We start from the raw sequence: 27209 nt of genomic DNA on the forward strand, positions 1-27209 counted from the left end.
TAATATATATAAAATACTTAGAGAAATTATGTAAATCAAATAATCATTTTCAATTAACTATGATTATATAACAAAAAAACAAAAAAAAAAATTCACTATTACAAATCCTTAATATTAAAAAAAATGTTATGTTAATCTAAGATGAGAAAGGCAACAAAATTCTTAAAACGAATATAAAAAAATTTAAGTTATCATGGTTGTGATTTTGTCATATTGTATACATTTTTAACAGATAACTTGTAAACGACAAAAATTTACACACATAATATTATACACTATGTACATATTATATACAAAAAAAAGTTTTTAAAAATATATTCTGATAGATCAAGAAGTGATAGTTAAAAAATTTAAATAAGAACCTAATTTTACAATTAATAATAACTCAGAACAAAATATAATTATTAGAATTACCAGTCATTAGACAAAATACTTAAGTATTCATTTCATATAGTAAACAAAGCCTCTAGTGAAATTTAAATTATTTGGAATCATATATCAATAATAAAAAACTAATATTTTTTGGGTTTTATATACATTTTTTATGTAATATGTAACAATTTGGAATAATAATTAATGGAATTTAACTTATATACATATTACTAATTTATAAGATTATAGGAATAATAATACACAATAATGTAAAAAGTCAATTAACCACATCATTGACTAGCACTCATATTTCATAAATAAATAATTTAATTTATATACCATTAACTAGGGTTATCATTCTTGTATGACATCAAATAATAGTAATCAATTAAAATATAATAATATAGCAAACAAACGCTTATATTTTTTAAATACACATTTAATGGATTTATATGTTAAATTTTTGTAAATGTCATTAAATTAAGAAAGAAAATGTATTTTAAAAACTTGTATTTAAAAAATAAAAGAAATAATTTTAATTATACACAACAAATATAAAAATTGTAATAATAATTTTAATAATGTATGATTTTGCTTTAAATTTATTTTTAAAAAATGGTTTTTTATATCATAAAAAGTAGTAAAAGTGAAATTAATTGAATTTTTATAAGGTGCAGTAGTAATTCACCCATTCATTTTCCATAACAAATGCTTCTACTGCTTCTTTTAATGCTAAATTAGGTATAAGTTGATCAACAGTTAAATTTTGACGAGAGACTGGATCAAAATGTCCAACTTTCTACAAAAACAAAATTTTTATTAAAAATTAAACAACTTAATATTGTTTATTGATTTGTTTTAATAATACATACCATTAAATGTTCTTCTAGATCTTTACGGTCATATGTAATACCACTAGGTGTAATAACAGGATCTCTTAAAATATCATAGCTTATATTTCCACATAGATAATCTGGTACTTCACGTTTCTGTTTAACAAAAAGTTATTTTATAAAAAAGAATTTTTAAATAAAGGCCAATAGCTTTAGTTTAATTTATTTAGAACGAAGAAGGCATTAAACGCCTAACATGTATAAGTTACAAAAATAAAATTACTTAGAAAATGTTGACAAACAATATTATTTAAATTATTTTTTTAAAGTAATAAAAATGAAAATTATAATATAATTTTTTTACATTATATCACAAATATAATAATGAATACCTTTCGTCTATCATCATTTTTGGCAAAAATTGTGTGGAGCTCAGCAGAATATTTTTCCTGAGAACAAAATAATATAAATATTTGGCAATTTTAAACACAACATTTCTTAGGAATCTCACTAATGTAAAACATCAGTTTGTTTTTAAACCAAACATTACAATTTTCAATTATTTTTAACAAGTATAGTTATATTACAATAACTATTTTTATAATAAAAGTCTAATATACATTCAACATTTGGTAATAATTGTGAAACTCATTGTTAGTTAAGGAATCAATTTTGCCTGTATTACTATCTTTATATTAACAATTTATATTGTTAATTTTTTTTATCATTTATTATTATCAAATTGTCATATTAATTAAATCTGACAAAATTTATAAGTATACAAATTTTTCTGATTAATCCAGATAATATATACTTTTATATCAAAAATACTGATGCTAGATTTTGTGGGGTCCTAGTCCAAGGAGGCGCTTAAAGTGGGATCATTTCTTTTAATAAAAATGATTACATATTAAAGATATACTTATTTTTTTGTTTAAAGGAGGTAATAAAAATTTCTCTTATATATACTTGTATCCTAAAAATTATGTTACTTTCTTGTGTGAGACCTTATTAAACATGAAATTGAGGCACACATTTTCTTACTTCGACCTTGTGCAGCACTGAATATTAAATAAATAAAAAATTCAATAAAATAGATAAAAATCTTAAGTTATTACAAAAATCATAAGTAGCCTTATTATTTGTTGGATAGCAACAAAATTAAGTATATATGTCATCAGCAAATAGTCATTCATTTTTTAGCAAAAAAATCTATGTTCTAGATTTAAAAATTTACTTAATTTACAATAAAAAATGAATTTACTTTTTGATTTTTTAATTCCATAACACAACTTTCATACTCTTCAATTTCATGTTCATTATCTGATGGCTTTGGTAATATACTTATTTTACGAGATAAATCATCATCCATTAATTTTGTTAAATAAGACTAAAAATTAAACAATTGTATAATGAATTTTTAGAATTTTCAAAGTAACATCAAAATAAAAAATTACCAAAAGCTCAATTTCTTGGTTTTGTCTAACTTCTTCTTGTTTCTCCCATTTAAGTCTACGGGCTCGTCTTAATTGACTAGTAATATCATCGCCATAATTAATTTTTTTTTCTTTTGTTAAGTTATGAGCTGATATATATTAAAAACAAGAGTTAGTTTAATTCTATGATATAGTTATTAATATATAATTTGTTATACTTGTACCTCTTTGTAATTGTTTAATAGCTTCATCAAAACTTCCTAATTCAATAAGAGCTATGCCTAGGAAAAAACACCCTTTGATAAAGTTAAAGTCCATTTCTAAAGCACGCCGGCAGTCAGTACATGCTTTGTCCCATTGTTTGAGTTTCAAGTAACATAAAGCACGGTTTGTGAAATATATAGGCACAACTGGATTTTTTATCTAAGTAATAAAATAAAATAAAGAAACTATCCTAAAAAAGTTTGTAAAGTGCTAATGCAACTAGTTAATAATTTGATACTGTCTAGTAATAATTCAGTATTAATTATAAGTTATATTTATCTAATGAACTTAAGTTCACTTATTATTAACTTAATATACTATTAATTTTACTTTAACGTTACTTACTATAGCTTTATTGTAGCACTCTATAGCTTTCTCATATTGTTTATAACTGAATAAGCGATTGCCTTCTTCTTTTAATTCTTTATCTGTAGGATTATTTACTGTGTGTTTATTGGAAGTTTTAAAATTGAACATTTTTTTAGTTGCCCAACTCTACAACTACAAAAAACAATTGTATTATACCTAAATAAAAAAAAAATAACTAAGATTATATTTTTAACTTTTATTACAATGAATATTTAGTTCTGAATGCGTGTATGTTGTATATTTAAGTTATTCTTAATATTATTTACTAACTATTACTTTAATAACTCTACGCTGTATAATAAAAATTATACACAGTGTAGAGATAATACAAAAACATTATATTATACTCAGAAATACTTACTTTAGAAATATAGTTGATGAGCTACTATAGATGTCACAAAGATTTTAAGATTTCAATTATAATTATATAACTGTCTCAAAACATTGTCTATTGTTATTATCAATTAGTATATTTGTATATAATAAGATAACTCGTCATAATAGTAATATTCATGGTTTAGATAATATCTTTACCTCTTTAAAATAGTTCATGTGTTTTATAGTTATCAATAAAAAGTTGTACAACGCTACTTCCACTTTAATTTTTTGATTCCAACACCAAGTATGGCGATATTATAATTGAAATTTACGTTATTACCTTTAAGCAATGTGATAACAGTTATGAAAAACTATGTTAGTTAATGGTGATTTTGATTTTTTTCAAAACTACTCGACTTAAATATGATATGTTAATGTTTAAATGACACTACTATTGATTTTTATTTGAGAGGAAATGAGAAATCAAATTTAGTTCCTTCCTAAGATAGTAAGGAATGTAATCCAAATTAGCCGGTTTTTTGTGATCTTGATAATATCTTATCTATTAATTAGTTTTTAAAAAATAATTCAATGTAATTTGTAGTATATTTTTTATTTATGTACACCAATTAAATACATTTAGGTTATCAATTTTTTATTAGAAGAAACAATATTTGTAGGTTGAGTTTATTTTAAAATAATTTAAGATTCAAGTATTGAGATACTATCATTTCTATTGAGTTAAATCAAGTAAATGCCTTAACATAATATGTAATTTTCTTTATAATTTATCTTTTTAATTGTTAAGTAACAGTTATTATGGCACCAAAATCGAAAGGTGCTAAAAAAGAGATAGCAAAACATAAATCTTGCTATATTAAGTATGTTTTATAATTTGTCTAAAAAATTTTAACTGTAATAGATTTATGTTTTTCAGGTCAAATGAAAAAACAATTTCGTCTGGAAACTGGCTAATGACATTTGATGCTCCATTCAAAATTATTTTATCTGCTAGAATATTTGCTGCGTTTTTAATTCATATAACTGATTGCGATGAAACTTTTAACTATTGGGAACCTGTAATTATAGCATAAATATTTTCATTTGATATTGTTTTTTAAATATAATAGAGGTATATCTAAAGCAAAATCAAAATTATTTTTAAGGCTTTTAATTTTATATTTTATTAATTTTTAAGGAAAATAATTTTAAAATTAAATGTAAATGTATTACTTCAATATGTCATATTTAGAGAAAGTGTATGAAGTGGTGTAAAGGTATTTTTGGTTACATATAAATTATTTATACATTTAGCAAAAACAATCTTATTATTTGATCAAAAAGATAATAAAGCCTTCTTGAAATTTTTACTGGTTATATTTATAAAATTTATGTAGATTATAGTTTATTTGATATAACAATTTAAAATTTTGATAAATATACTTTTTTAGATTTCACAGTAGTTTTAATAAATTAATTAATTATAAAAAAAATGATTTCTTTATTTTAGACTCATTATTTCATATTCAATAGTGGATTTCAAACATGGGAATATGCACCAACATATGCATTAAGATCTTATTTATACATTCTCATTCATGTGGTACCTGCATATATTTACCAATTATTTTTTAGTGTCAGAAAAATTATGTTGTTTTACATGATTCGTTGTATGCTAGGTTTATTTTGTTCTGCATGTGAAATATACTTTTACAGGTAATATTAGAAAAATGAATTTGATCTTGTTATTAAATTATAGAAAGTTTAAAATTAAATATTTATCTTTTTTTTTTCAGAGTTATACATAAAAAATTTGGTTCAACTATTGCTAAATATTATTTAGCCATTTCAGTATTTAGTCCTGGAATGTTTATTGCATCTGCTGCTTATTTGCCATCAAGCTTTTCCATGTATAATTCTTTAAAAAAAATTGCAAATTAATAATTTTAGTATAATATATTTTATTGAATTTAGGTATATGACTTTTTTATCAATAGGTTCTTGGTATAATGGAAATCTAGAATTGGCTATTTTTACAACTGCCATTTCAACACTTTTGAGTTGGCCATTTTCAGGTCTCATTGGGTAATATTTCAATAGCTTATATAATATAATTATACTATTATACTCTAGGGCAAATAGAGTATAGACTATGTAGGTTTAAGTCTATGTATTATTGGCACTTAATATAAGTAACACTTTTAAATTTAAATTTAAAGTAGAGAAAGAGAATAATATATACATATATAATTTTATTAAATTTGCTTAGAATGTTCCTTACTATTAATAGTTAGAGTAAATAGTTTGAGAGGAGATAATAATATCTCTGACCCTCAATTTCTGTCTATAATAAAATTTAAAGTTCAACCCAAAATTTAGAAAATTGTTTCACAGAATACAATTTTTATATTTCATGATTTTTTATTTTAATAAAATGATTTCAGATTTCCACTTGCTTGTGATGTTATTTTTCGACAAAAAAAAAAGAACTTATTTATTAAATGGTGCTTTATATCATTATTAACAATATTGGTAAGAATTAAAGTGCTAAATAATTTTATAACAAAAACATTTTAATATTTATTATTTGTAGGGTTATCAAATTTTTGTTGATTCTTATATTTATGGAAAATTTGTTATAGCTCCGTTGAATATTGTATTTTATAATATATTTACCAATCATGGACCAGATTTGTATGGTACTGAGCATTGGAGTTTTTATATATATAATGGTATTTTAAACTTTAATGTTGCATTCATACTAACAGTAATTGCACCATTTGGAATATTTTTTAACAAGGTAAATATATTATTATTATTATTCTATTTACCCTAATACCCTATCTGAAAAGCTATGCTTGTATTAGAAAAGACGGGAAAACCTACGTAGCTTAGTGCAGTCAAACCTTGGAACTTATGCACCAAGCTAGGGTTTGTTCTCAACTAAGCTAAGTAGATTGGCCATAATGAATTAAGTATCTGATTTAATTTAAACGTATTACTAGGACTGTGAATTATATGCATTTATAAATTTTGTTTGAGTCACTTTGAAGGGTCTCAAATTTTTATAATTCGGTCGAAGTATTATATAGTCACACTGAAATAGTTTACGTTTAGGAGAAATTAACCCTCAACCCCTAAAAACTATAATATCAGAAAAAACACATTACTAAGTTTTCAAGTCAATTAATAAAAAATTTTACTGGCTGATAGTGTATTCGGATTAACTAAATTCAAATAATCCAAAGTCTTACATATTATTAATGTTTATACTATTCATTATAATTTAAAATTGACAGTTTTTGAGATAATCTTTAAAATTTCATTAAAATATTATTTATATATTCTTCTTATAATAAATAAAAATTCCTTAATTATACATTAAAATTTTAATTTACTGGGTTACCAATTAATTAAAATTGTTATTTGAGTAAGATATTTGCACAACTATATTTGTTAGTATTTATTGTATGGTTTGCAATATTGTAAATATGATTCAAGTAAATACAATTTTGTTACAAAGTGTTGTAAAAAGATTAATATTTTTAATTATTTTTTTAAAATTTAAATAGATAATATCTATGATTGTATTTCAAGATTCTAAGCAATATACAAATATTGGATTGAATTTGTGGGTGTTATATTTATCTCCTTTTGGTTACATATAANTAATTATTTTTTTAAAATTTAAATAGATAATATCTATGATTGTATTTCAAGATTCTAAGCAATATACAAATATTGGATTGAATTTGTGGGTGTTATATTTATCTCCTTTTTATTTATGGCTCACTGTATTTATTGCTCAACCTCATAAGGTAAATAGTTTTAATATATTTAATATAAATTATACTTTTTATAATTTTTCAAAAAATGATTTATGAATATTTTATATTATGTACATTTTTTTTAGGAAGAAAGATTTCTATTTCCAATTTATCCTTTGTTATCTCTTACATCTGCTGTGGCACTAAAGTATTATATACCTGATACACTTAATATTGTTCAAGTTATTTCATCAAAGTTAAATATGTTCACATTGTCAAAATTATTCAAACACTTTAAAGATGTGGCTTATATTCCATTTTTTGTATTATTTGTATTGTTAGGATTATCTCGATGTTTACTCTTGATAAAAGGTAATAATAATTCTTATTTTTTTACTACAGCTGTAATTTTATGTTTTAAAATTAGCTCTTTGAAAACATAATAACATTATATTTAAATATATTAAAAAATTATAGAATTTAAGTTTTGTATTGTCACAAAATGCATAAGTATTCAATAGGCTTAATATTTATTGTTTCAATCTGTAACTTATGGGGATGTAATGTCTTCTCATTATTCTCTGGTTTTTCTAAAAAATCGTATACATTTTATTTACTTTAATATTTTTTTTATTATTTACATCTTACTTTTATTAATTTTAGGCTATCATGGTCCCCTTGATATTTATGCCGAGCTAAGCAATGAAAATTTAACATTGCCAAAATTAGATATTATTAATGTCTGCGCTGGAAAAGAATGGCATAGATTTCCAACATCTTTTTTTTTACCTGACCAGAGGTGATTATATTTTTTTTGTCTATAGATTATAAGACATGAGTAAATATTAGAGTTATTTAATCTTAAGTAAAGTAAAAGAAAATTAAATTTGTATAGTTTTAGAATATGTCAAATTATTTTATTAAACCTATTGTTTATATTATTTATTTAAATCAAACATTTAATGGGTCAAATGACCTTACTTCGTGATATACTAAGAGAACATTTAGTGAAAAATATTGAAAATCAATAAGATTGGTGTTAAATGGTACTTGTATTGTTTGTGAGTTCTTACATAAGACCTATAGTAAAAACTTTCTTAGTAATATATCAAACCTAAAAAAAATATTTACTAGATATCAATTATTTAATATAACATTGTTGGTACTTAAATATATAATTCTTTTTGGGGAAAGTAGCATTTTTAATCATACAGTACTATTTATCTGTTTATTACTAATTTGATTATGATATGTATATTTCAGATGGAAGATGCATTTTATAAAATCAGAGTTTCGAGGACTATTGCCCGGTAAATTTCAAAATGATTCTTTATCTAAAGTTGTTGAAAAATTTAATGATCAAAATAAAGAAGAACTTGATAAATATGTATGTGATCCTATTATTATAATTTTTTAGTTAAAATTTTAAAATATACTTATTTAGTAAGTTTTATATTTCAGAGTGATATAAATTTATGCCACTTTTTAGTGGACTTAAATAATAACCTAAGTTCAGAGTTTGAACCTAATTATTCTGAATTAAAAACCGAATGGTCTATTGTGAAATCAGTTTTTTTTCTAAACAATCAAAAGTAAGCTAAATAATTTTACAAGTAGTGATTTTAATTTCATAATATAATATTATTTATTTAAATAAAATATATATATGAATTGATTGAAAAGTTGAAAGGACAAAGATGTTAGATGAAAAAACTGTTATAATTAGCCTAATATTTTCAATTGTGCATTATATTTGCTATAATTATAATTATATAGGTGTCGATAAAGTATACAACTTTTGAATCAGCCATTATTTGGTTGCCATGTTTTAATTAAATTTTCTCTATCTACTATCATTTTTGTTAGTATACATACCATGGGCTTGGCTATAAAAATTGTCTGTGGAAGCTATAGACCTATAATATAGGAAACAGAATGTTATTCTACTTCATAAATAAAAAACCTAATGGGAAGCGTCCCTGTTAAATAAATTGCTTTATATCCACCTCTCTCACCAAAAAAAAATTCAATAATTTGAAGCGACTACATATATTCCTGTGGAGCTGAAGTCCTCACAGCTCCCATACAAACTACGATAATGATAAATATTTAATTTGTTATCTTAGAACGATTTACAAAACACAGTAATATTTAAACAAAATGGCGCAACATGTCTCATTTTGCATGAAAAGCTTGCCTTTTTTCAAGAAAAATTTTTAAGGCAGTTGTTCAAAAATGGCCTGTCAAATCTTGTGATCTTTTTTTTTGTGGGGCTTTCTATAGACATAAAAACAAAATCAATTGAAGAATTGAAGTTAGAAATTATAGTTGAAATTTATTCTTTATTTAAAAATTGTACATTTAATGGAACATTCTGTATAAATTATACTAATTTAATGCTAATTAATTAATAATATCTGTTTCTTTAAACAGTGTTATTAAACATTTTTATTCTCTCAACCTTACAATCATCAATAGAATTCTTAGAGATAAATTTTAGTGGTGTACAATAAATTTTGCCAAATATTGATGTTAAATTTTCTGCTTAGAAAATTAAAATATTAGTATAATTAGGGCTTTAGGACTTTATGTATTTGTAAAGTTCATTTTATAATCTCTAGTTTTCAATATTATTCAATTTTGTTTTTCGTAATTTTAATCAGATTATATTAATTAGGATTTTAGTTTTGGAGTGAGCATGGGGGGTTCATCTTCTTCAGAACAAAAAGAGTTCCTATGTTTCTGTATATACTTATGATTAATTCTCCTGGAGTTTGATATCTTGGAAGTGATCCAAACAAATTTTACATATGCATGAAGTTTAGAACCCTAATTACAACCTATATATATATATCTTATAAAATTGGTGACCATTAATGGCTTTAATTAAAACTTTAATAAAACTAAGGGGGTTTTAACTCCTTTCATACCTTACATCCTTCCTTCAAGAAATCACTGCATTAATGTAGAATTAAAAAAAATTGTACTTTTAATGGTTATTATAATTAAACTAGTATAAAAAAAAATGAATATTTATTTATATTTTATAAACATTTCAGGACTAAATTATTGTTTAGAACTCTATACATTCCATTTATTTGGGAAGATAATGTGTATTTTTCTTCTTATAATTTACTGATCAGAAATCAAATTGAAGAAATGGGTAACATAAACATCAGAAATGCTTCATAAATATATTATTCCATATTATATTATATGTTAGTGAATATATTAAATATGTGTAAAGTATAAACTTATATTTTTTATTAAATCATTTGTGAATAATTTCTTTTATTAATTAATCAACACTTTTGAAAAATAGCGCTAATCTGTAAAATTCTGATTATTGTAAGACATGAAAAATGAGATAAGGACGATTAACACATTTATAAAAAATAATTAATTTAGGATTATAACGAGATTTAATAAAATAAAGTATAACAAAAAAATGAAAAACGCAGAGGAGCATTGCATGATACTTTTATTTTCACTAACCTTGAAGCGTTTACGTACACGGTAACTCTCTAATGTGTTGTGCACGAAAAAAAATCTGACATGACATTGCATTTATGTAATTACGGACTCAATGACATTTGTTGATAGTCAAATTAAAACGTAGAATGTTTGGAGTCCAAAATTTTTGTTATGTTTTGAGTACCTTGGAGCTTTTGCGGTACTCGAAAGCAACCGTTCTTAAAAATAATCATAGGTCTTAATAATTAGCATGATTTGGGAAAAGTAGATGGTGCTCTGCACAAGTTCTTCTAGTTAAGGGCTGAAATATTTTGTACGAGGAAACATAAATTTAGCGAATTTCAAAAACGGTCAAGGAAATGTTGCACATTTACTTAATATATTTACGGAAACATCATTAAAATAGTAATGATGACTTTGAAAAATAGTCTGTTGTAATCAAGATTTATACTAATTATAGCCGTTAATACCGTTTTATAACCTACTGTGGATTGCTGATACTTATAAAAAGTACACATGTCATTTGTTTTCTATTGTTTTTCACCTCAAAATATTATTTTTTTTAATGTTATTGTATTATTTAAGTTAAAAACAATTGTATTCTAAGTATTACCTAAAATAAAATTACATTCATATATTTCCTCATATTTAAGTTCTATTTAATCGATCGGGTGGCATTGGCGTATTATTTAATATTATCTATGCTCACCCGTCGCTATTTTATTTTGTGGTAAGAAACGATCATGTGTTCGTATTTTGAAGAAAGTTTTAGTTGTAGTATTTACATGCAAGAACGGTTTTTTTTTTATATAAAATATGAGTTTAGATGATTGATCAAATTTCTTAGTAAGGCAGTGTTTCGCAATATCTATATTAAATAAAACTGCATTAAAGTTTTGTTTATTTTTTTAAGTTAGGGTAAGACTTATTAGTAAGTGATTATAAATTAAAAAAATGTGGGATTTAATGAATGGATATGCATACTTTACATTAAGATTCTATGTTTTTGGGATCTTAAAAAAAATAATAGATAAAGTAAGAGCATCTAAGTATTCAAAATTTAAGTCCGACACTAATTTGTATGATAAATGGTAATGGTATTAGTTAACATCTAGAAACAAAGTTCAGAAGAACATTTTCAAAAATAAGTTTTGATAAAAATGCAGTTTAATTTTAATAATGATTTCTATAATCATTTGTTTTCGTAATTACTACTCCACTATTTTTTGTTTGGCTCGTATTTATCCAATTCAAATAAAATTAGATGAGAGTTTTTCAATTAAAAAACGTGTCGTATACGATTAAAAATTTAAATAAAGTTAAATTAGATTATTATTTTTTATTTCTACGTGTAGTACTTTAAGTTTTCCAGATTGCATTTATGGTTACAAAACAATATTTTTGTGTACTGCGTTATTTGACCATATGAGATAAGTTTTTGTGATTTATATACAACTGTATGTATATATTTATATCACTATAACTTAACTATTAAACTATGTAGATACACGAATTATATAATTCGTGATTCTAATGAGCTGATGATAAAAGACTTATAGTTAATAAAATTAAGTATGATGAGATTTTATTGTTTGATAGATGTAGTATTACCTTTTCTACATCGTGCGGTTATTTCTTATTTGAGTGTTAGATATTAATTTTATTTCTATAGTTATTATGAATCACGTTTATACAAGTAAAAGTATAAATATCAAGAGTCGGTTAAAATAACAAAAAACCCCAAGTAATTATAATTTGTGTTGGCAAAAACTTTCCTAGTTTTCAATGCGGTTAGTCATCGCACGCGACTGCTCAGATAATTTTTGTTAAACATTAATGATGTAATCTGCTTACGAGATCAATGTAGTTCATAAGAATTCGATGTCTTTCAATTATTGTTTAAAGATTTTGCTTTTAATAACATCTATTTTGATTGAGTACAATGATCAATACTCAACTTTATTCATAATGGTTACCTAATTCACTTCTTTCTTATTATTACTCAGAAATTAAATTGTATATAGGTTATTACGAAATAAATTGTTACTTGTTTTACAACTTATAATCTATTAGATTTTTTTTTGTTGCATTTACAAAACTTGATTATTAAAATACGCTTTTTGTTTATTGGTTTGTTATTATTTATTTGAAGTTTTTACTTAATGTATTAGATTACTGAAAAATGAACTGATTATATTTCATATCTAATAAAATAATTACTTTTGAAACTTTTGATAATATTTTTGAAAATAAACGAGAAAAAACAATTGAAAATAGATGTTTTTAACAATAAAAATATGATTACAATTAAGCGTAAATAGATTTAATTCATTTATTAATAACAATAAACCATCAATAAAAGGGACTATACATTATTTATTTAGCTTTTCTAACTATCTCTTTACTACGTATGAAAAAGAATGTCATCTTTCACTCACACATTTATTGATGACCTTTTCATTTTTTATCATTTTATAATTTGGAGCAGTTGAAATTAAAAAAAAATCAGGGAAAGATTATTTGTAATAGAATTTTGTGTAATTATATAAAATTTTAGGAAGGAGAGATATCAGATTCTTCTGAAATTATTATTCGGAAATTGTGAAAAACTATAGAAAATTTGGAAAAATTTTTCGAGTTTTAATTATTACTTCCTACTACCGAAATTATTACTTTAAGAATACCGTTACTAGTAATATTACCAGTATTTATTATTATAAATACCACTAATTATACACACAACTAATGAAAAAATTAAGTTTTCTACAGTTTTATTTACGACATCCTCCCTTAATCAACCAACCCTCAAATCGTTGTGCTTTGAAACTGCACCACAGGTTGTCTCTTACGAAGATACACCACTGCACTAATAATAATTTTAGTGTAGGATCTAAATTACAGTCGACCTTTTAAATGACCTTTTATTTGTTTACGATATATTTTTCTTAAACGCTTAAGGCAAACTAAACTTTCTCTTGTCAGGTCTCACCTGTGGATAAAATATCAAAATAATGTTTGAATAAAAAATATTTTATATTATTAGAATACTTTGGCTACTATAATATGTACAGGTTAATTTTATATTTATAATTCATTTTTAATTTTATTTTATAGTATTTGACAATTAAAATCAAATACAATGAAAGTTATCAACCAGTGGCGGCTTGTGAGTGCTGGTGCACATTTTTATTACTTATAATAGTACCCAGAGCCGGATTAAGTACTTTGGGGGCCGTAAGCAAATGATTCAGATGGGCCTAATTAATTACCTTATAAATATAAGTAACATGAATAAAATATATGAAGATTATTGTTTTCTGAATGTGTTAAAACTTTCATGGATTGTTTTGTTGCTTGAAGTGCTTGAGGATATATCCATGTTTACAGTTGAGTTCTGACGTTTCGGACTCATTGCAGAGTCCATCTTCAGAGTGATGGTTGCTAGTCGGTGGCTGCAACTATATTATTGTTTTCTGTTATATATAGTCTTTCTCCAAATTTAGAGGGAAGTGAATACTACAAACAACAAAATGTTATATAATATTATACATTCATTATTTTATAAATAAGATTTAATACAAAACCAGGTTAAATTGAAAATTTTTACTCTATAAGCACATTTTTTAATTATAAGTAAATACATAAATTATTATAAAATAAGTCACTGTCATCGTCGCAACTATCAAATTGTTTATCCCCTTCATCAAAACATAATTCTTTTTTCTAGCTTTTTCATTTGCAAAATTTTGGATCACATCTTCAAAGTCTAGAGATTTTACAAATTCACTTTCAATACTTAAAATTCCAAGATTTCGTAGGTTATTCTGTGATAGTAAAGATCTTAAAACGTTTTTTAATAATTTTAATCGGCTAAATGATCTTTCATCTGTACAGTTAGTACACATAAGAGAAAGATATAAACGTAATAACCGTTCAACATTTGGAAAACTCCTAGTCACATTTAAATCAACTATCATCTTATACATGTAAGCAAAATATTCTTCTTCTTATTTTTATTCGTTGTAATTAATGATAAAGACTTTGACGAAAAACTTAGAAACTGTTAAAACTCATTTTTAAAATCATCAGGGAAATCTTTTGGATACTTTTCCATTCCTTCTTCTATGTCTTCAATTTTCATGTCCATTGAAATGTCTGATAATAACTTAAAATTATCCCTTACGTTAGTATAAGCGTTAATTCTATGTACTAAAGCACTATAAAGCTGATCAATTATTAAATAAAAAGTATTTATTTTAAATGATTCTTTTGCATTTAGTTCATTAAAACTACTCTCGTTTCTTTTAAATTTTTTTCTATGCGTACTATTAGTACCATAAGTATAATATTTTTATAAACATCATTAATAGCACAAAATGTTCATATCAACGATTAAATATTAACACTTTCAATACGAGGTGTTATATTGTTAGTTTATTTGTAGACGAAATGATGGTTCGTGGGTGCCGGTGGTGGGGGTGCGACTTTAAATATAATACAGCTAGTCATAGGTATAAAAAATTGTCTAATTAAATATAATAAAACACAATACACATATTATTATTTTAAAGGTCGCAGTAGAAAATAGAATTGAAAATAATAATAATAGCGATTATACTATTATAACAATCGATAACGACAAGCAGTTAATTCTAAAAATAAATTACCCAACATAGTAATATACTAATACTTTACTGTATGGACGACGCTGCCGGTCGTCCAAACACTACTCGTGTGAGTAACCGCATACATTTCTGGTATCTGAGGGAAACAACTTAAATGTTCGCACTCGTCAAATGTATTATAGCTATTTTACTATCTAAAAATTTGCATTTTTAATAAAAATGTAGGATTAAGAATATAAAATTAATTTTATTCTTTTAATTAATTTTAGTAGGGGGTGCGATATCCCGTCGTCCAAGCCACAAGCAGCCACTGTTATCAAGTATAAATAAATCTTGAAAAATGGGACTCAAGACCATTAACTTTAAAATGTCACTTTACCTATCTGTTCGTCAATTAGTTTCGTAATTGATCATTAAAATTAATTAAACATTTTATGATGTAATAATTCATATTAATTTCAATTATAAAATTATCCATAGCTCTCGTTTAAATGTTTGTTATCTATTGCGATTGGTACTTATTTTTTTAGCGCAAGTTCATTATCCTGATAATAATGTTACTTATGTATGCATACATATTTGTTTGTGCAAATATATAATACAAAATTGATTGATGTGAAATCTAGATGGACAAGGTAAGATGAGAACAATAAGAAAAACACCATAAAACAAAATATAGTCATTCTGAATTTTAATTTGCGAGTAAACAACGTCTATGCTAAAAGTGTTACGAATGACAAATATATGTAAAACTTTTACCTGGTCGCTACAATAATATAACGTTAATAAAATCTATTCTAAATTATCTTTTATTTTTCTATTAGTTATTTGTTGATAGTTGTTTATATTATAAAGGTTCAAGTTCGCTTCCAAAACATTAATTTATATACGATAAGCATTTAGTAAAAATCATACGACTGACGCACGTGTCATAAATAAGTAGTGTACGTGATGATTTATTTACTTTAAAGTGTCGAAATACATTGCTGTCTTACATATTCACTTGACGAACAAAGCTGGTTGACAATCAACTCGAAATTAAAATGTTAGCATATTTAAAAGCGCTTTTAATTTATTTTAATTATGTGTACACAAATCAATGGTATGTCAAGATTTTTCTATGGAGGTCATAAATAAAAAATAATAATAATAAAAAAAAAAAATAATAAATAAAATTCATAGATCTTATACTTGTCTTTAATATTACTAACTGTTTGTTCATGTTCTTAATCTACCTGGAGTTATATAGTACTAAGAAAATAATAGCCATAAAGAATAATTACAGTTTGATTACTAATTTTCTATCAGTAATATTACTTATAATTATTAATTATAAAAGTAAATGTTTCATAGTTCAAAGTAATTTTTTCTGTCATTTATAGATTTCACATTTGTTGAGGTTTAAAAATTTCCTAAGATAATTAGAAGTTAAATAAATCCAGATTTTTAATATTTTTAATAATAATTTTGATAAAATAATAAAAGATATTCATGATTTAATAAAATTACATTAAAATGGCTATTTTGAATCTTCCCTATGACCTAGAATAAGTGTCAAATTTAAAAAAATTCATACCAAATAAAAGGAAAAGAAAACGTTTTGTTTAATCCATTTTTCAAAAAGTTATGACTGTTAAAGTAAAAAAAAACCCAGTACAGTGGTAGAGTCGTGACACAATAGGGATACGACAATGTTGGGACAAGTATAGATGATGTCTGGCAGTGATTAAAAGCACTACCATAAGAAACGCTTCGATGCAAATCTGTAGATAGTTTTTGTTTTTAAGAAATTGGTGGATTATTCCAAAAATATAAACTCTTATTTCCTTAATTATATTCTTATTACAAGTTATAATTTATAAGTAAATAATAGGTATAAATACTTATTGTGGTGATTAAATTTAATATGAAATTGATATTTAATAATGTAGTATTATAACTTTTACGGAGAAATTATAAAGAGTTATAAATTTGTTGTATATAGAGTGATTTTTTTGATATTAGCTACTCGATTTCTCTCAAATCATAGTAATATTAAGAAGATTATTTTTTGTATTTTTTAGTTTATATATTTCTCAATATTATTAATTATTACATTTTTTTTAATTCATCACTTATACTTTATAAAAGCGTCAACTTAACTTCTTTTATGGCTCAGTACAAATTTAACTAGCTTATAAAATGATTAAGTTAAAAAAATGACTAGTTGATAACATTTTTTTGAAATAGTACTTTATAAGTTATTAACATTTTTTTCAATAGATTTAAATGGAGTACTTAACCCCACCCTTCTATAGGACTATACCAATTGACCTAAAATATAGAAAGAATAATTAAAAAAAAAAATAGAAAATTTTATCATGAGAAATGGTGATTTTATGTACGAATTAAATTTTTTTTTTTAATGTTAGCGACTATTATAAAATATAAGGTGTAGGAATACTATTTTTTTGAACTTATTGTATGAAACATAAGCTTTAATGTAACATATATTTGATAATCGGAGTATTTCCGTAATATTTTCAAAAGTTAATTTTAAAATGTTAACTTTTCATGAAAAACTAGAAATTTTGAATTCTCTCCAGTAGGCAGATTAAAGGTCAGGTTTTCAAAAAAAAGATATACTTAAAATATCAAAAAAAATTATTTTGATTCATCCATTTTTAAAAAAGTTATGTTAATTTAAAATAAAGAAAAGTTAAAAAAATGTCGAAATTTATCGATTTTAAAAATCATAATTCTTTGATGGATTTCATTTACGAAGAACGATGGAAAAATTTTTAAGAGTAATGTCATCCATTAGATACAAATGTAATCTTTTTACGTATCGAGAAAAATCGGTCAAGTGAGAGCTAAGAAAAGGTAGTGAGAGTCACAAAAAAATAAACCCACCATGGTAAAATAAATACTTTCTCAGCTTTGCATCGTAGATATAATAAGATAATTAAAAAAATGAAATTTATGTAGAAATTTTAAATAAAAAATTACTATTTTTCTTTGTTGAAAATGTATTAATTTTTGAAGTAATATTAATTTTGGTAGCTTTTTTCTAAACTTGTTAAAGTAAACTCTAAACTTTAAATTTTTTATCTCGTTAAATATAAATTTATAAAAAATATAAATGGCATGAATATCTTAAAAGAGATTCAAGTTGTTACTCATCGTCGCAATTAGAATATAACTTTTGAGGGAGTTAATTTTATTTCATCCCTACCTTGAAAAATTCTTTTTTTAAAAATATATACGTTTTTTGGGGAAAGCTAATTTGTTAACATAAACACTAATCCTCCTCTAGCCCCCTATTTATTATAAAAATATGTGACCTACTGTTGAAAATCAATTGATACCGAGTACTCCATTTTACTTATTAAAAGTTATCTTTGCTGAAATACAAAAATAAATGAAAGTTATGATTATCTCACAGATTAATCCAATAACCAAAAACAGTAGAAATTATTAAAAATCTAATTTTTAACTACGACAACTTGTATGGTATAGTTAGTTAGCTTTTTAATTGAAATTTTACTGCACGTTAGAAATATACTATAAACTATCATTACAGAGTAGATATTAGGAGCATATATTGTGTGTACAGTCTATAATAGTTATTGAAAAAACTATAAAGAAATAGCAAAAGAGATTGAAGGCTTTAGGCGAAGCACGGCCTTGATGATTGTCTTGTTTAACCACCCGTATCTTCATCATCGTTGCCTTCTCCGTCAATTGTTTTATTTCTATTCCGCGGTGTCTGCAATGATGTAACTTAGTCTAATAGATAGGTATAATAATACGCAGTGCTCGTAATGCGGCATAATAACCTCCATGCTACTACATTAGGTCGTCCATCCGTCTTGTTGGTTCTTTCCGTTTGTAGATTTTTTTAAATGTGTGGCAGCTATTCTTCGTATCTACCAACGTTAGAAGTTATGCAACGACTTCAAAAAGCATCGGGATTTATAAACTGCCAAGCTAATAAAATATTATGCTTATACATGTAGATCTTAGCAACTACATACAAGACAGGCATCTGCCTGTAGTAGTGACTGGGGTAGGAGGTTCATGAAATGTAATGTCTCGCGACCCCATCTCTGGATACTTTCACTATTGCCGAGCGCGCCGTCGGACTAGCTTGCAATAGACACCTACATTAAAAAATTTCCTGAGATTCAGGTTTTTGACGGAACGTAAAAAAATTGCTCTTAATATCATAATAGTAAATTAAAGTAAAATTCTCATTAAAATATAATTTTTAATTTTCGCGCGAATAATTGTTATAACTCTCCATATCTCAAAAAAATTTTTTATTAAAATGTGTCGGTCAATTAAATCAAAGCGTTGAGACAATTCGCTTTAGTTATTTGTACTTAATAAAATTTTACATCTTACTTAGTGAACGCCGTGAAAACCCTTAAAACGGAGTTTTTTGAGTGGGAAAAATTTTAATTTTTTGAAAAAGCATTAGAATGGTGACAAAATATAAAATTTCTCAATCCTTCAAGGCAGTGTTTCCTGTATTCTTGATCATATACGTAGACCTATTCGATACGACTGATGCTGTGTTATCCGTCAACGCTACTCGTAAGTACTCAATTTATATCTTTTGAATCTTAAATTAAATTCAAGTCAATAATTAATTATTAAAATCAAACCTAATATTAACTATCATATAAATTATTAGTTATAATTAAACATCTTTGTATTATAGTAATAATAATGTATTATAAGATTGTTTAGGTAGTACTAATTAAATTATGTGCAAACTATAGTTATGGTTTAAAATTACCATCTTGTATATGTCAATTATAAATTTGTCTGATTTTTATCGATTCACTTCCTCTACTGAGAGCCATGGCAGTACGATCTCTAACATTAAATATATATTTTTATTTGTTTTCATTGAACCATAAAACAGTAACCAAACGTATCGAAAAATAAAAATTAGCCGAAATAACTACCACTAAATATGGCTATAATTCGAGTTATCTAAAAATCTGATGTGTACCGTTTTATGTATTTTGCAAAACAAAATCATTGAAGGTATGGGCTAGGACATTTTTTTTTATTTTAATATTAAACACGTGTAAAAATAATATTTATGTTCCAATTCATTCATGACATTCGGGTTGTTTAATATTACTTGGAACTTTGAGTATCCTTTAATTTTACAAAGCCATTACAAAAAGTATCATAACTAGGGAGCATGACCCTAACACACTTATTAATGACCGTATCTTATTTATTTTAAAAATCTTTCGAAAATATGAGGTGAAATTAAAAATGATCATTAAATACAAATTTTATATTTTAAGAATAAAATACCTAGAAAAAAAAAATCCTCAATTTATATAACTAATTTGATACGCTGAGACGGTTCTTACAAAAAATTATTGTATTGCATGTATTTTGTAATTATGGAGGTCATGGACCTTATGACCCTCCGGATCAACTACTTGCTTCAATAAAAGTCGTAATAAGAGTCTTCCCAACCCCTAAATTCTAACTATCAGTTAAGAAGTTTTGGCTACGTCCCTGATATCAAATATAATTAAAAATAGTTAGAAATGGTGTACTACTATATTAGGAGATGTTGTATGTTTAGTTATGTTATCATAGCTATCACGACACCTCAAGCATTAATTAGTATTGCTGATCACAAAATAAATTGTAATAATACTTTAGCGTACGAGTGTATCTATTATATAAATTAAGTTACAAATTTGTTCGTTTTGATTTCGTAATAATTAGAGAACAGCTCAACGGTGACATCAACATAAAGGTTTGGCGATACGCTTAACAAGATGTATTAACTATTTATGTTCAACGAACTAAATACACGGTTGGTGGTTCACGACCCTTAGATAATTATTTGTATTTTAAAATTATGTAATTTATTTTAGAACTATAATAAAACTATAAGCGGAATTATTAATTGATTGCCTATGAAAAATGTAAACTTTGTTGGCTAATCAAAGGTTACAAAATATTAAAAAAAACTTCAAAAGAGTAGTTGTGTCACCAAGATTAACCAGTTATTATTTTTATAAAATCTATTTATTTCACCATTTAGACTAACATTTTTACTGATTGATGTTGCTTTTCAAGTTAACATTCGCTGATTATAATTTGAAATATGAGTCCTAATTATATGCATAGGCAAAAATTAGGAAGGAGCGTAGTCTTCTTAAATTTTAAAAAAATTACAAATTTGTTCGATAAAACAAATTAAGGAGGGAGAGATTTCATAGTTAAAAAAAAAAAAATGTCATTTAAATCGTGCTATGATTATGAATGATTTAATAAACTTTTTCAAATAATATTAATCGATTTAAACGCTCCATTTGTCTTCAATGATATATCACTATTTATAGTTTTGATAAAACGTGTACCGAAATGATTTAAGATCTCTTGATATATATTTTTTTATTACATTTTATTTTCATTTGAATTGTAATTTATTAAAATTTAAACAATAAAATAATCTGACTTAATCATTAGCTTTACAATAAAATAACTGCTATTCACATTTTTTATTACTGTTTATCTAACATTGGCCTTTATTATCGATATTATTATTTAACACGACGTAATAAACATAGTGTACTGTCTATCGATGTGTGTAATGCAATGAACCCGGTTATTAAATGTTATGTGTTTGTTAGAGATGCCCGACTTTCTCCGATCGAATCGATGATGGCCCTCAAAATGATCGTGTTAAATAAACTATTATTTTTTACGGACGGTGTAAAGTATAGTTGTTTTTTTCACTGTATCTCGAGTAGTTCAGGCGGAATGCGTTAATATTTTTATTAACAACATGTTTATAAACTCAATAAATATACTGTTTACATTGAATTTGATTTTGAATAATATTAAGCGGTTGATTAAAATTAAATAACGCCGTCTAATTGTAACTCAAAAACTGTCAGTCTATTTATTTTTATGCATATTGCTGTTACAATATTACATAGTAATACAATCGACACGTCCATTTCGTGTCAAATAGATTGGAAATAGTCATAATTTGTTATGTAATACTGAATCGTGTTTCACAAGATGGTCGGTTTTTTCAAAACTTGATGACAAAATTAATCGCAAATACTTCTAATTGCCCAACTTTAATATTTAGTTTTATATTGCTCTCTGTTTCTTAAATTCATCTGTTCGGACACGACGATAATCCATGAGATAAATCGCCTTGTAATCTGTGTTTTTATGTGCTCACATTGTTTGATGTAGTCACTTTGCAATATGGGCCTATTGGTACACGCTGACATGCACATATACATACATTGATGGACAATTGAAAACACACCGTCTTAACGGGGTCAAGGGTAAATCAACAAATGATTAATATAGTCGATAAATAAACAACAATGAAATAATGTATTTCGAATTAGGCTAAGTCAACGAAACAGTACCAGTTACTACTTAAACAATTCAATTCTTGTCGCACCTCCGGTTGGCTGTCGCGGTACTCAGATGACCAACGGTCGTTGACGAGCCAAGGCAAAGACGTTGACCGGAAACATAAAGTCTACCGGGTACTAACAAGAAAGTGAAAGTGACCGCGACTGTTGCGAATACTAGGTTAGGCAGTTATAAAAGTATTACTTAATACTTTATAAAAAACTGGTATGTGTATGTGCTGAATATTGTAATGGTCAGAGAGAAATTTACAGGAGACTTTAACGGCGGGGGTTGACAAGTGACAGTTATGACTTTAGAACTAGTATATTATGATAAAAAAATACAATACGTGAATTACTCACACTTTGTTGCCATTTTTCGTATAATAATTCTAATTTCATTAAGTAAGTAAATAACTTAATTTTTTTAATTAAATTTCAAGTAATGAAAAATTGGAAAGTGTTTTTCGTGATCGTAACCTTATTGTAGAACAATAAGTTTATTTGCCCTGGTTTATTTTTGTTCTAATGATGGTGAAATATAAAAAATATACATTTGAAACAATGAATAGTATATTATTTAATATAAATAAAGTGAAAGTAAATTATTATTTCTATTAATCAATTTTTTAGGGTAACCTAAAGGCGTAACTAAATGGGGAAGATTTAAAATATGTCTCTCGGAACAAAATACATTTTATAGTAAAAAAAATAGGGCATCTATAAGAAAAAGGGGCAACATTTTTTTATACGACACACAAAATATTCAATATATAATATTTTCATGAATCTTCATCGACAATAAATGTTTTAATATAAAAAATGGTAAACATAAAAATTATAAAGCTAATATTTTCTTATATTTACCTTCAAAATATAATCGTTTTGAAGTCATTATAATGATTTCAAAATGAGAGTCATCCTATAAGATGATTCTTATACGGTGTGGTCGTGAGTATTTATTTAAGTTTGTTTATTATATAATTATATTACAAAGAATTTCAAATTAAACAGGTAATATATTTGATTATGATGATAATCCTCTTTTCATCTAATATGTACCGAGAAAATATGGATAATGTAATCTTTTGATACAATTATGGATTCAATACAAAATATATTTCATAAAATATATATAACCCTTGTATTTTCGCATTTTTATTTTATTGTGTAAATATATGTATTTAATATAATTTAATTTATGAAAACAACTATAACTCTTACCTAATGGAGATCATAGTGTTATCAAATTGACTGATAAATAAATGTAATTAATTAATACGCTTTCAAATAAGCTATTTATCGTAGTAACCGATAAGTGATTATTGAAAAACTAAAATAATGTTAAAATATCTACGTTAATACGTATAATATAATATATGTATAACTCTATGTGGTAAAACTAATTTATATTTATCGCATTTGTACGATTGTAATTCATTTATCTTGCAAATTTAAATATATGTGACTGGATCAGAAAAAAAGTGGGCTAATGGTTAAAAAAATAAATTCTCTTGGTGGTTGCTCAAAATCATAATTTTTCTGGCAGCGTTATAAAACTTTTTTTATTTTCTTTTGAAACCCAAGCTATTGAAAACTATTTGTTGGTTATTAATTTTAACTATAGCATATAACTTATTTAATTTAGTCATATTTATAATTTTCAAGATTTAAAATTAACTATGTTTATACTTTACAGCTGAATATATTCACCAATGTCACAGGACAGACCCGCAATTAAACAGCTGCATAAAGCAAATCTTCAATCACCTTAGGCCTTATATAGTTAATGGTATTATTCTTAATTTTTTATATTTTTCTTACAATGAATTAAATAACGCACAAAACTTTTACAATTGTGTAAATACAAACATTTTCATTTATAGGTATCGATGAATTGTCTGTGCCACCTATTGAGCCTTTACTCATCCCTAAAATGCAAATGGAAAATGGTCATGGGGCTGTAAGAGTGAGAGCTATATTAAGCAACATGACTATACACGGAGCTAGCAACTACACTGTTTTAAACGTCAGGTAGAATACTATTCTTTATATTCCATATATATTGCACTATAAGGATACTTGTAGTTCCAACAATTTTAAAGATATTTCAACAAAAGGATTATGTATAGGTCGCAAACATTTAGACTACTAATAAACTCGGCAATAATAATGTAAAATGTTACATTATAATATTATTAATTACAATAGTTTCGTACAATAATTGAAATGTAGTCCCAGACATATTTGAAGACATATTCATTGTTTTCTACGCGCATATGTAAATACAGCGATCGTTGACAGATTATTGTTTCTTAGATACTATTTTGTAGTTTTTAATCTAATTAATAAGTACTGAACGATAATTATATTTCAATTATACAAATATTTTCTAAGGAAATAGTCATAGTTAAAATGGACAAAAAACCGAAGAACTTCTTTTTAATATCATCTTTATACAATGTTAATAATTCAATTTGGATTTTTTATCTATAGAAGTGATTTAAACAAGCTTCGAGTTGATTTAGGAATTTTTATTCCTCATTTAGAGGCAACAGGAAATTATGATGTTAACGGTAACGTATTACTACTTCCAGTTAGGAGCAGAGGAGATTTTTGGGCATCTTTTGGTTAGTAACTTAATTGTTAAATAATATTGTATAATAACGTTACTGTTAACACAATTTTTATTAAAATATAATGATGCATATTTTTAGATAATGTAACCGCGTTAGCTAAATTATACGGAGTTGAAGTAAAAAAAGATGGTGTCACTTTTATGAAGACGGAAAGATTGGGCGTTGGATTCAAATTAGAAAGTTCGGACTTTAAAATCAAAGATTACATAAATAGGCAAAATGTTATAGGTAAATAAATATTAAAGAAATTATTGTAAATATTGAGATTAAATCTAAAAACTTTACAATTATTGATAAAAATAATTTCAATTTGTTATTAAGTTGTATATTTTAAACTATGCTGAACATTTTTGCTACATAGGAGAAGCAATGAACGTTTTCTTGAATGAAAATTCTGCTGAAATTATCGAAGAAATGAAGCCTGCTGCGTCACAAGCTATTGGAAAACATTTCAAAAACTTCCTTAATACAGCCTTTTTACAAATACCAATGAAAGTTTGGCTTAAAGACGATTAATGAGACGTAAGATTATTAGATGAACAATCTTTGATGACAATTTTTGTTATATTTATAAAAATTCTTATTTGACTATTTCTTTCTATTTTAAATATCTTGTATATAGTCAACTAGTTCTATATTAAATTCATGAGTCTAAACTTCCTTAATACTGACTCATCAATAATTATTTTCTATGTTTTTAATTACATGTACAAGAATAGTTTTAATTAAAAATCATACATTTTTAATAATTGTTTGTCTAAGTGTTAACAATATAATTAAATTTAATGAAATTATTTTAAACGAAACATTCTCATTAAGTGTTTTCTATAATATTATTTTTTATTAATTATTTTAATAAGTGATCATACCAAAATTAAATGTAGCTAATAGAATATATTTTAATTATAATTTACTATTAATTTCACTTATAATATAAAATATGTTTAGTATCTTGGCTATGGTAATGTGTAACTACAATTCATTTTTATTACCATATATCAATTAATAATAATTTAGCTAAGATAATTTTTAGATTTTTATAAGTTTAATATTTAATTGGTAACTCATATACTTTGCCGGGCAAAGTTGCAATCATAAATCATAATTTACATGTAAAACTTACCATAGACAAATCATGTTTTTTTGCAAAAAATCACTTTTAAAATCTAGATAAGTTATGAATTTATATTGTAAATGAACTTAAAAATATTTAATTAATCTAATCAAGATATCCAAAAATAATTTTATTTTTATAGATATAACGATGAATTCATTGTTTTAATTATAATTAAAATGTAAAATAACTATAATGAAATATATTTGATATTATTGATAAATAAAAATTCATCTTATTGAAATAAATTCTTTTATTTATGTACTCTTCATTAAATTTGAATACATGAAATTTCTCATTTTTAGTACTTAATGTATTACAGTATTTTTTATTAACTTATTTTATATATAAAAATAATTAAACATACAACATATTGAGGTTTTTGAAATATCAATCTTAACTTAAAATAAAACTGACATTTTCATATTTAGAACGTACATAGGAAAAATTATAATATTTTCAACCTTTAATAAGTGTTTAAATTATAAGGTGGATAAGGACCTTGATTGAATATTGAATAAAAGAAAGAATAGAAGAGCAAGGTCAGAAATATAAATTTAAAGAATTCGTTTCTCATCAATAGAAATTATGA

At 24.7% G+C, this 27209-nt stretch overlaps 3 protein-coding genes across 8 annotated transcripts; 2 read left to right on the top strand and 1 right to left on the bottom strand.

The window, feature by feature from the left end:
- Window positions 1–719: 719 nt before the first annotated feature.
- On the bottom strand, window positions 720–3792 carry LOC126905701 (E3 ubiquitin-protein ligase CHIP). 2 transcript variants are annotated; one of them, XM_050685676.1, is made up of 8 exons: window positions 3636–3785; window positions 3251–3430; window positions 2866–3064; window positions 2663–2790; window positions 2470–2595; window positions 1598–1654; window positions 1245–1361; window positions 720–1171 (listed from the first exon to the last, which is right to left on the bottom strand). In XM_050685676.1, exons 2-8 carry the CDS (start codon window positions 3380–3382, stop codon window positions 1037–1039), a joined length of 894 nt encoding a protein of 297 aa, XP_050541633.1. In that variant the 5' UTR covers window positions 3383–3430; window positions 3636–3785; the 3' UTR covers window positions 720–1036. The 2 variants fall into 2 exon arrangements, with proteins under 2 accessions (XP_050541633.1, XP_050541634.1); XM_050685677.1 differs by having other exon boundaries at window positions 721–1171; window positions 3251–3406; window positions 3636–3792.
- A 165-nt stretch (window positions 3793–3957) lies between these two features.
- On the top strand, window positions 3958–11460 carry LOC126905690 (alpha-1,2-mannosyltransferase ALG9). 5 transcript variants are annotated; one of them, XM_050685656.1, is made up of 14 exons: window positions 3958–4342; window positions 4401–4473; window positions 4530–4671; window positions 5103–5308; window positions 5389–5502; window positions 5567–5677; window positions 6037–6124; window positions 6186–6392; window positions 7288–7410; window positions 7506–7731; window positions 8023–8158; window positions 8623–8746; window positions 8821–8951; window positions 10419–11459. In XM_050685656.1, exons 2-14 carry the CDS (start codon window positions 4412–4414, stop codon window positions 10549–10551), a joined length of 1803 nt encoding a protein of 600 aa, XP_050541613.1. In that variant the 5' UTR covers window positions 3958–4342; window positions 4401–4411; the 3' UTR covers window positions 10552–11459. The 5 variants fall into 5 exon arrangements, with proteins under 5 accessions (XP_050541613.1, XP_050541615.1, XP_050541616.1 ...); XM_050685658.1 differs by having other exon boundaries at window positions 4407–4473; XM_050685659.1 differs by lacking the exon at window positions 4401–4473.
- Window positions 11461–19483: 8023 nt separating this feature from the next.
- Window positions 19484–26774, top strand: LOC126905704 (circadian clock-controlled protein daywake-like). Its single transcript, XM_050685679.1, has 6 exons — window positions 19484–20036; window positions 24564–24656; window positions 24751–24898; window positions 25361–25494; window positions 25582–25731; window positions 25865–26774. Exons 1-6 carry the CDS (start codon window positions 19922–19924, stop codon window positions 26017–26019), a joined length of 795 nt encoding a protein of 264 aa, XP_050541636.1. The 5' UTR covers window positions 19484–19921; the 3' UTR covers window positions 26020–26774.
- The last annotated feature ends 435 nt before the right edge of the window (window positions 26775–27209 follow it).

Source organism: Daktulosphaira vitifoliae, unplaced genomic scaffold (genome assembly GCF_025091365.1).
Source record: "Daktulosphaira vitifoliae isolate Bord-2020 unplaced genomic scaffold, ASM2509136v1 Scaffold_4, whole genome shotgun sequence".
In the NCBI taxonomy this organism is placed as follows: Eukaryota; Metazoa; Arthropoda; class Insecta; order Hemiptera; family Phylloxeridae; genus Daktulosphaira; species Daktulosphaira vitifoliae.

Excerpts from the sequence above, each read along its gene's own strand:
- LOC126905701 (XM_050685676.1), bottom strand. The coding sequence starts at position 3,382 with ATGTTCAATTTTAAAACTTCCAATAAACACACAGTAAATAATCCTACA. Across the intron at positions 2,791-2,865 it reads TATTAAACAATTACAAAGAG|CTCATAACTTAACAAAAGAA; the intron begins GTACAAGTATAA and ends AATATATATCAG. Across the intron at positions 1,362-1,597 it reads AAAATGATGATAGACGAAAG|AAACGTGAAGTACCAGATTA; the intron begins GTATTCATTATT and ends TTTGTTAAACAG.
- LOC126905690 (XM_050685656.1), top strand. The coding sequence starts at position 4,412 with ATGGCACCAAAATCGAAAGGTGCTAAAAAAGAGATAGCAAAACATAAA. Across the intron at positions 4,474-4,529 it reads CATAAATCTTGCTATATTAA|GTCAAATGAAAAAACAATTT; the intron begins GTATGTTTTATA and ends TATGTTTTTCAG. Across the intron at positions 8,159-8,622 it reads TTTTTTTTACCTGACCAGAG|ATGGAAGATGCATTTTATAA; the intron begins GTGATTATATTT and ends TGTATATTTCAG.
- LOC126905704 (XM_050685679.1), top strand. The coding sequence starts at position 19,922 with ATGGTGACAAAATATAAAATTTCTCAATCCTTCAAGGCAGTGTTTCCT. Across the intron at positions 24,657-24,750 it reads TAGGCCTTATATAGTTAATG|GTATCGATGAATTGTCTGTG; the intron begins GTATTATTCTTA and ends TTTCATTTATAG. Across the intron at positions 24,899-25,360 it reads TACACTGTTTTAAACGTCAG|AAGTGATTTAAACAAGCTTC; the intron begins GTAGAATACTAT and ends TTTTATCTATAG.